Source organism: Anas acuta, chromosome Z (genome assembly GCF_963932015.1).
Source record: "Anas acuta chromosome Z, bAnaAcu1.1, whole genome shotgun sequence".
In the NCBI taxonomy this organism is placed as follows: Eukaryota; Metazoa; Chordata; class Aves; order Anseriformes; family Anatidae; genus Anas; species Anas acuta.
This window is the reverse complement of record NC_089017.1, coordinates 13,221,584-13,231,249: the sequence shown is the minus strand read 5'-3', so window position 1 is coordinate 13,231,249 and position 9,666 is coordinate 13,221,584. Positions and strand designations below refer to the sequence as shown.

Below are 9,666 nucleotides of genomic sequence, written 5' to 3'. Positions count from 1 at the left end.
CCAATTTTTCATCAACTGTGATGAGTTGCGTGTCTCGAGTTTGGTTCTGTGCCAGCCGCCATGTGGAAGTGCTCAGTGACCTGCGGTGCAAGACTTGAAGTTAAAAAATGATTCATGCAATGAGAAAATAGAGGCAGACAAATCTTACATAAACAAGTTACTTTAACAATATCCGTCTTGTAAAAAAAATGGAAGAGGGAGAGATGAGGGCACAAAAATCCTTTTTCTCCCCAATTAGTTCTGTCTGCTGAGTTTTTGGCAGACTCCCACTTAGCAGTTCACAACAGGCTGCACTTTATGTCAGCCTACAGGCTCTCTGTCACAGAGAGACTGCCAGTGGCAAGGACTGTACTGCTCTATATGAATGTACAGTAGCTGGTTTGTCACGAACAGACAGAAAAATACAAGGCTGCTGCAAGCATTCTGGAACTCTGATCCTTAAAATGATGGCATCAGAGGAAAAAAATCTTAAACCTCTTTGTAATGGGAAAGCTCCAGTTCTAGGCTTCAACAACAGAATATTAACTTTTTTTTTTTTAAAGGAAAAAAACAAAAAATTGTATTTGAATTATCAGTTTATTATCTCTGAGTGGGCAAAGCTCACAATTATTTTGCTGCACTCCTGAATCAGTATGGGCCAGCTTATTAGCTTCCAAGAAATATGATTAATCTTTCTGCATAATTGCTAAACCTGCAAAGTGAAGATGGAAATATGGAACCCAATCCCCCACCACTGAATTGAGAAACAAAATTTGTCATCAATTTGCATTATGTCACTGATGTCAGGATAAGGCCTTTTGAGTGCAAATCATCTTTTGGCAAAATAACTCAACAGCAAGTGAAACAAGCCAGAAAGCACAATTCTCTGAGTTAGTAGTGTGCTTCACATTTAATTAAGGTCACTTTAAACAAACGAGGCACAATAGTGCAAGAATACAAATAACTGAACAGTAAGAGGGGCTAAGCCACTTTAGTTTCAACTGTTCTTCAGATTACCAGACTTGGGAAACAAGACATACTTGCAAATGCAAATGAACTTTCTCTATGGGATGCTTACAACTGTACTTCTAGTAATTTAATACTACTGATAACATTTACCTCTCTTTTGAGGAAACCATCCACAATTGCCTCCACAAAAAACTCCACAGCTTTTGAAGCAGAATTCCAAGACACTAAAAAATCTGCAATACTATCAAAATTCAATGTCCCCCCACTTCACATTCAATAATTTGAAGGGCATATTGGGATGAGGTAACTTGCACGCAGTCATTCAAAACCTGAAAAATTACAACAGTGTACTTTACATAGCATTTTACAAGGCCAATAAGAACATGAAAGGTGTAGCCATGGGAAAAGTCCCTATAATGCATGCATCCACCCACATCTTCTAGTCTTAAATCCCTCTCCAATTTTTGTGGATTCTGGTGAAAATGCACTTCATAGACTCACAGAACCACAGAACGATCTAGGTTGGAAAAGACCTTCAAGATTACCAAGTCTAGCCATCAACAAGAACTACTGAGTCCCATCACTAAACCATGTCCCCCCGTGTCCCCACATCTGTGTCCCATCCCTAAACCATGTCCCTCTGTGCCACATTTGAAGATACTAAGTTGATCTTTTGGAAAAAGCCAGTCATAATTCCACATAACAAACGAATAGCTGTACTGGATTTAACACATTAACAAAATGAGCATTCAATTTTCAGACAATACTGGCATGGTAAAGTTTTGAGGAGGTAAAACCTACACTAGAAAGAAATTTAAAATCAGTGACTATCAAGTAAGTCACAAAAATCTTACAGATCTACACAAATGGAAGAAAGTTCAGTCCAGTAATATCTCAAATGCAGATTCCCATCAATCTACACCTCTAACATAGAATACATGCGATTAAATTATCTTTGATTTGAAAATAGCAACAACAAAAAGCCTCCATGTCAGGAAAAATGAACTCAAAGCACAAAGTTTATAGAATCACTCCACTTTCTGATATGGACAGACACGTATCTGAAACGACAAAATTTGCCTGCAAGTTTATTTTGAAGTAATAGTTCTGGCAGAAGCCAGGGAGTGCAAGAATTTCACATCTAAATGATAACTACTTTGTTAGCTCAAAAGCTCTGTTTCAGAGAACAACACAGCTGTCATTTTTTAATTTGCACATATCGAACAAGTATGTCATGCAAACAGGATACAACTATAACTGCAATATACTATGAAGATGCTTTTAGATAGTCCTTCTTCAAAACCATGCCCAATATGAAGTTATCCTAAAAGTTTCTTAACAGGAGTATTACATGAGTTCCAGTGGGAAGCAGCTGAAAGTGCACAACATTAAACAAGGCAAAACACCGCGATGGGAAAATAAGTTTCTCCCTCCATCCCAGGAATTTTAGTATCAAAATAGTATTCCACGGTTATTCTAGAACACCATGTGATATGGTATTCACTATGTTATTTAATGTATGGCCAAAGAATATTGGCCCATACAATCAAATTGATCTTTTCCAGATAGAAAATAATCTGATATAAATCAGGAAGTTTTCAGAACCTTGCTCTGTGAAAAGGTCTGATGAACATGTGAAGGGTTTATGTAAGCTAGGACTGGAGTAATTAGGCTGATCAGAATCACACATTATCCTTGTAATATAGATGCAACTTGAACAAAATGTAATGTATTTCATGCCATGCCCTTCCAAACCTATTTCCACTCAGCATTATGTCACCTGACATCCTTATTACTCAGGTGATTGTTCATTTTGGAAATTTCTGCCTTTTTGAAAAAAAATAAATGTTAACAGGAAACTACTGATACTGGTAAAAATCCCATCAGATTAAAGGTGTGCAAAACCGCATACAGAAGGAGCTAATTTATTTGCACAAGGTGTCTCCATCAGATGGGATGAATTGGAAGGCTGTCTGTGATGTTTTAGCTCTTCTTCTTCAAAAGCAGACAGACAGTTTACTAGCCTAAGTCAATTTCTGCTCCTCTTCATAATTTTTCAAAGGCCATTTCACTTGACTACAGGATTTTTGAAAAAGCTCACCTGCCACCGGAATTTGCAACCTTTTTTCCTTAAATATGCAGACTTCTGTCCAGCCCCAGATTACAGTGAGTTGGAACTTTCTTTAAGTACTCCATGTTTGAAAACTGGTTGTAAATGGGCATTTGGACTAGACTAAGAATCTGGAGTCCATGGAGGTCTCTCCGTGTAAGACAACATAAAATAGCAGCTTTGCTTTAATGATGACACACTATTGACACTGCCATTTGTTGCATCTCTCATAGGGAAGTACCCTGGAGCTTTCCTATATAGCAGCAACTTTGAAATATCATGTGATCTGAAATATTATTATTTCAAAGTTAATAGAAAGCGTTACTTGACTCCCAGAGCACTTGTTTCATTTTCAACAAGTTTCATTCATTGCATGTTCGTCCCTAGTGTCAGACACTTAATCACAAAATCACAGAATATCCTGAGCTTGAAGGAGACCCACAAGGATCATCAAGTCCCACTCCTGGCTCTGCACAGGACCACCCAAAAAACAGGCCATGTGCCTGAGAGTGTTGTCCAAATGCTTCTTGATCTCCAGCAGCTTGGTGCCGTGGCCACTGCCCTGGGGAGCCTGTCCCAGTGCCCGACCACCCTCTGGGTGCAGAACCTTTCCCTAACCCCCAGCCTGACCCTCCCCTGTCCCAGCTCCATGCCGTTCCCTCGGGTCCTGTCGCTGTCCCCAGAGAGCAGAGCTCAGCGCCTGTCCCTCCACTCCCCTCGTGAGGGAGCTGCAGGCTGCCATGAGGCCTCCCCTCAGCCTGCTCCGCTCTCGGCTAAACAAAGTAAGGGACCTCAGCTGCTCCTCATACATCTTGCCATGTAGACCCTTTGCCATGTTTGTAGCCCTCCTGTGGATACTCTGTAATAATCTAATACCCTTTTTATATTGTAGTGCGATAAACCGCACACAGTGCTGGAGGTGAGGCAGCAGCAGCACAAAGCAGAGTGGGACAATCCCTTCCCTCGACTGGCTAGCCGTGCTGTGCCCGACGCACCCTAGGGTATGACTGGCTCCTGGCTCAACTTGCTGTCAACCTAGACCCCATTCCACAGAGCTGCTCTCCAGCCTCTCAACCCCCAGTCTGTAGATACAGCCAGGCTTGCCTCTTCCCAGGTACAGTATCTGGCATGTACTCTTGTTAAATTTCATATTGTTGGTGATTGCCCAGCCCTCTAATTGGTTAAGACCCCTCCACAAGGCATCTCTATCCCCAGTAGAGTCAACACCTCCTCCCCATTCAGTGACACAAACTCAGAGCACTTTCAAGTCCTAACTTAACTGAGGAGATAACCATGAAACAAACCTCTTTCATGATATCTTCTCTTTTCAAACTCCCATGACAAGAAATATCATTTCATCACTCATATCTCCCCTTAATCTTGACAACACTTATTTAACCTTCAAATTAAATGAACATAAAATCTAAATCACTTAGGTGACTACTCTGTTTCAACCTTTTATTCTGTCCCCAACAATAAAGTAACTCATACAAAATTCCCAATTAATACTTGCCTCTGCCCACGTACACCATGGACCTTTAGGAGGCTTTTTGTGACAGACCGAATTGCAAAAGTGTAAAATACACTTTTTACTGTTCCATTCTCATACGATTCTCCTTTCTTTGACCTCTGGAACAGGAATCTGTTTTCTTCCTTTCTCTTTCTAAGCAGTATGGCTTCATGTTACAACACCATGCCTTTCTTGACTGCTTATGCTTTTTTTTTTTCCCCATGTTGGTATCTTCGAGTCCTATTTTCTACCATTCCATGACAAACCAAGCTCTGATTTAAAATTACCATAAACAAAATATTTTAAATAAACAGACCTTTAATTCTAATGTAATTTAATTCTAATGTTCAGAAACTCTGTAGAAAGTTTTAGATATAGCAACAATACACCCTGCTATCTTCCAGGCTTATTCATCTCCTATTCAAAATACAGATCAAACTTCCTTCAAACTTAACTATCTAATAAACAGTGCGATGAAATTCCAAGCTGGCCAGATCCATTGTGAATCTGCCCAAGCATTTTTCTTAGAGTGAGATACTGAAGAAGAAAACAAGCTTTTAAATGCAAAAGCCTGGTTTCATAGAATCGCAAAATGTTTGGAAGGGACCTTAAAGATCATCTAATTCCAATCCCCCTACCACGGGCAGGGACAACTCCCACTAAACCAGGATGCTCAAAGCCCCATCCAAGCTGGCCTTCGGGATGGGGCATCCACAACTTCTCTGGGCAACCTCCTCTACTCTCAGTAAAAAAAAAAAAATAACCTTCTTTATATCTAACCTAAATATCCTATCCTTTCACCTAAAGTCATCATTCTTTGTCCTGTCACGCCACTCCCTGGCAAAGAGTCCCTTCCCAGCTTTCCTGTAGGACCCTTTTAGGTACTGGAAGGCCGCTGTAAGGTCTCCCCAGAGCCTTCTCTTCTCCAGGCTGAAAAAAAAATACACAACTTGCTCAACCTGTCTTTGTAGGAGAGCTGCTCCAGCCCTCAGACCATTCTCATGGCCTCCCCCAGGACTCAATCCAACAGCTCCATGTCCTTCTTGTGCTGGGGAACCAGAGCTGAACACAGGACTCCAGGTGGGGTATTATGAGAGCAGAGCAGAGGGGGAGAATCACCACCCACCCTGCTGCCCATGCTTCTTTTGATGCAGCCCAGGATACGGCTGGCTTTCTGGGCTGCAAGCACACATTGCCAGGTTTTATCAAGCTTCTCATCAACCAACAGCCCCATGTCCTTCTTAGGGCTGTTCTCAATCCATTCTCCACCCAACCTGTAATGGTGGTTGGGATTGTCCTGACCCAGGACCTTGAACTTGGCCTCATTAAACTCCATGAGGTTTGCATAGGCCCACCTCTTAAGCTTGCCCAGGTCCCTCTGGACCCTTCCATCCCTTCCCTCCAGCATGTATACAGCACCACAAAGCTTTGTGTCATTGGCAAATTCGCTGAGGGTGCACTCAATACCACTGTCCATGTCCCCAACAAAGATGCTAAACAGCACTGGTCCCAATGCCAACCCCTGAGAAACACCACTTGTTACTAATCTTGTTCCTGAACATTGAGCTGTTGACTGTGACTCTTTGAGCGCGACCATCCAGCCAATTCCTTACTCACTATTGTCCACCTGTCAAAACCATGTCTCTACAATTTAGAGCCAAGGATATCACATAGGACAGCATCAAATACTTTGCACAAACCCTTATAGGTTATGTCAGATGCTCTCCCCCCATCCACCAATGCTGAAACACCATCACAGAAAGCCACCAGATTTGTCAGGCACGACCTGCCTTTAGTGAAGCCATGTTGGCTGTCACCAATCACCTCCTTATTTTCCACGTACTTTATCAGAATTTCTGTGAGGATGTGACCCATGACCTTGCCACAAACAGAGGTGTGACTGACTTTTAATAGAATAATTAGTCTTCTAAAACAAAAAATACAAAAAAAACCTCAAAATTACTTAGAAGTAAAATTAATATTTTATAGAAAAATCACTCATGTCCTCTATAATCTTCCTGGTACTTTCTCACATGCTCATGCACCTAATCAACTCTGCAGCTTCTTGGACTGTAGCAAACCAAGGTCTCCTAGCCTCTAGTTTTATTTCTGCCATTAAAGAGGACTGGCTACAGCTGGTTAAGATGCATCTAGTACCATCTCCCTTCGCCCCAAGGATACTTTCTCTCTTAAATCTCCTAGCCATTGTCTTAATGGAAGATACCTTTTGTGTTCTTTACACATTAGTCTGTCACACAAACAAGGTATATTTGTCTTTCCACAAACATGACTAACTTTGAATGAACCTATAGCAAGTTCTTTTGCTCCAAAAAAAACAAAAACAAGAACAATTCAAAATGTCATTTGGTTTACAATTACAAAAGTGGTATTTTCTCCCTTCCCACCCCCAGAGTATTGTGTTGGGCATTTAAATTCCTTAAACTTGATCTACATGATCCTGCATAATCAATTCCAAAATTATCATTATGTAATCCTATAATTTATTATCATTTTATTATATTACTTTCTGCTTTTCCCTTAAAAAATAACTATTTATAATACTTTTTTAAAGCATGAGTTTAATCATGGCCCAGCACAGCATGAACTCAGCTTTAAGATCTGCTATAAAACAATACATGTTAATGACATTTCTGGGTTTTGGTGTTAGGAATTTAAAAAAAAAAAGCTAAGGTCACTTTTTCTTTCATAATGCACTGTTCTTGAGAATGGCGTTACAGGCTGGAACATTACATCCAGACTGGGCTAAGGCTACAACTTATTGTTTTAGATTCCCATAGTAAATTCAAAGTTATACTCAATAGAAAGAGTAGAAACATAGAAACTTGGCAAAGAGTACACTAAATAGTCTTTTTGTTAAATACTTGTAAAAAGACTCACACACTAGCTCAGTAACAGTGAATGAATTAATGATGAATACTAGAGAAAATGTGAATTTGCAGAAAATTATATAAGTTTCACTTATTTTGGAAAAACAAATTCTATGATCAACTAACCACATGCATGTCTTCTGTGAGAAGACATTACTCCCCACCTACAGTCGGTGAAGTCACAAATACGATCTGCATCTCAGCTACACAAATGGAGAGGTCCATTACGAAGCCATTTGAAGTTCTTTAGTCTTCACCACAATATATGTCAGGTACTAGTCTCTCAACCATCTTATCCTGCCATAGAATAAGGACATAGCAGAGCTCCTTGCTTTCAGGGACATGTCTTCTCCCTTCTGACAATTAAGAGGTCGCTGCTCTGTTGATGGCATTAATTAACCAGTTCTGATGAAGTGAAGAAACCAAACAGTCAAAAACGGAAGTCTTCCGTGATATTTGGATGAAGGCAACTAAGGTGTCTGGCTTAAACATTTATCTTGGTAACTTTGGATATCTATAGTCAACTTGTAAAAATCACCAAATTTGAAGTTCTCAAATATCTGCCAACAACCAATGTTTAACACTTACATGCTTTTGTTTATTTAACTACATATGCAGCAAAATACATTGAAGTCTTGCAGAAGAGAACACCAGGAAGTGTCACAAGGAAGTCCCACAAGCCTAGCAAAAGATGACAAGCAGCCATATTCTCAACGCATGAATCTGCTTTCCACAAAAAGCACCACTGCCACTAGCATGTTATATACGACACCCAGATGCAAAAACTTATATTTACCTGTACTAATCTAGGAGTTAAGATTGAATTAGTTGCAGGAAAAAAAGGCTCCTTAACCTCTTCATGCAACACATCTTACTGTTTGATCTATTAGCACCCCCTTTTGGTCAACTGTTGGAGATATATTAAAGAAAACCAGCTGTCATGGCACATGTAACCAGATCACAACAGAGATGAAACAATGTCCTAGAGAAAACTTCATGCACCTCATAAAAAAATGCAGGCACTCATTAAGAAGTAAGTCTAAATGGAGTTTTAAGTATTCTGATAATGAATGACCAGAGCACCAGAAGATGTGTGTATGTAGAGGCAGAACTGAATCCTTTGATGCACAAATGAGATAACCATTCTTAGAAAAGCAATTTTTTTTTACATATATTAAGGCATTTATGAAGAATAGAAGCTTCACAACATATAGCCACCCTGAAATTCTCAACAAGAATATGGAAAAACTGTCAGCTCAGAACTTTTCACAACATCTAACCTAGTCACACACTACAATTAAGTAGACTAAAAACAAATTAGCATAATGTTTGTTCATGTAAAATGCAGACATTAATGACTGCCTGTTACATCATGTCAGATACAGTACAGATTATGGTATTCAGGCCCAATATACTGCATTTTTATACAGATAGCTTGTAAAGTTGAACTTTTGAGAGACGAACTTAAGTACAGCGGGATAATGCTTCCTCAGTAGTAAATTTATTACTGTTATACTGTAACTAAAGTGAAAATGCCTTCCTTATCAGAGTCACTGATATTTTATTTTTTTTCCAGGATACTTTTATTATTTTTATAACATCCCAACAAAAATAAACATAAATAAACAAAATATGGGATAGTTTATAATGCCAAACAGTACATGTGGAGACCATAAAGTTCTATTTTGCAGTATGAACCCACACGAATAACTTTGGGATTTGGAAGAGAAGCAAGTTCCCCGTTTATAACTACATTTTCAGACAATAATGGCATATCATAATTTTTACTTTGCCTGCAAAATGATATTGAATTATAAACACTGTAAGTTCTATTTCTGAATGAATGAAAGGAATACTGACTTACTTAATCTAAAGTAATGAAATTTCTATATTGTGTACCAAAAAAAAAAAAGGCCGAAATTGAAATAGGAATATATAAATACTGCGTAAGAACATAAACATAGAAGGTCATATGAAAAAACATGTATTTCTGGAAGCGGGTTTGGAAATCAGGGCAGGAACTGATTGCGCTTTATTGTTAGAAAAAACTATTTATGAAAAGAAGCACTGGGCATCTAATTGTACAAGGAAATAACTTCTAGCATTCTAGTTGTGGTTTGTAACTTAATGTGTATTACCAAAGCAAAATGTTAAGTTGGTTTGCTTTTGGAAATTGAATTAATATAATACTTCTAAGCACTAAATATTTT

General features: G+C 39.1%; 1 protein-coding gene across 1 annotated transcript in view; it reads right to left on the bottom strand.

Annotated features, from left to right (window-relative positions):
* The window catches only part of NDUFS4 (NADH:ubiquinone oxidoreductase subunit S4), a 47,108-nt gene that overhangs the window by 24,110 nt on the left and 13,332 nt on the right, over positions 1–9,666 (bottom strand). Inside the window, exon 2 of the mRNA XM_068666518.1 lies at positions 2–80. Within this exon, the coding sequence (XP_068522619.1) occupies positions 2–80 (79 nt within the window). The remainder of the gene's footprint in view (position 1; positions 81–9,666) is intronic.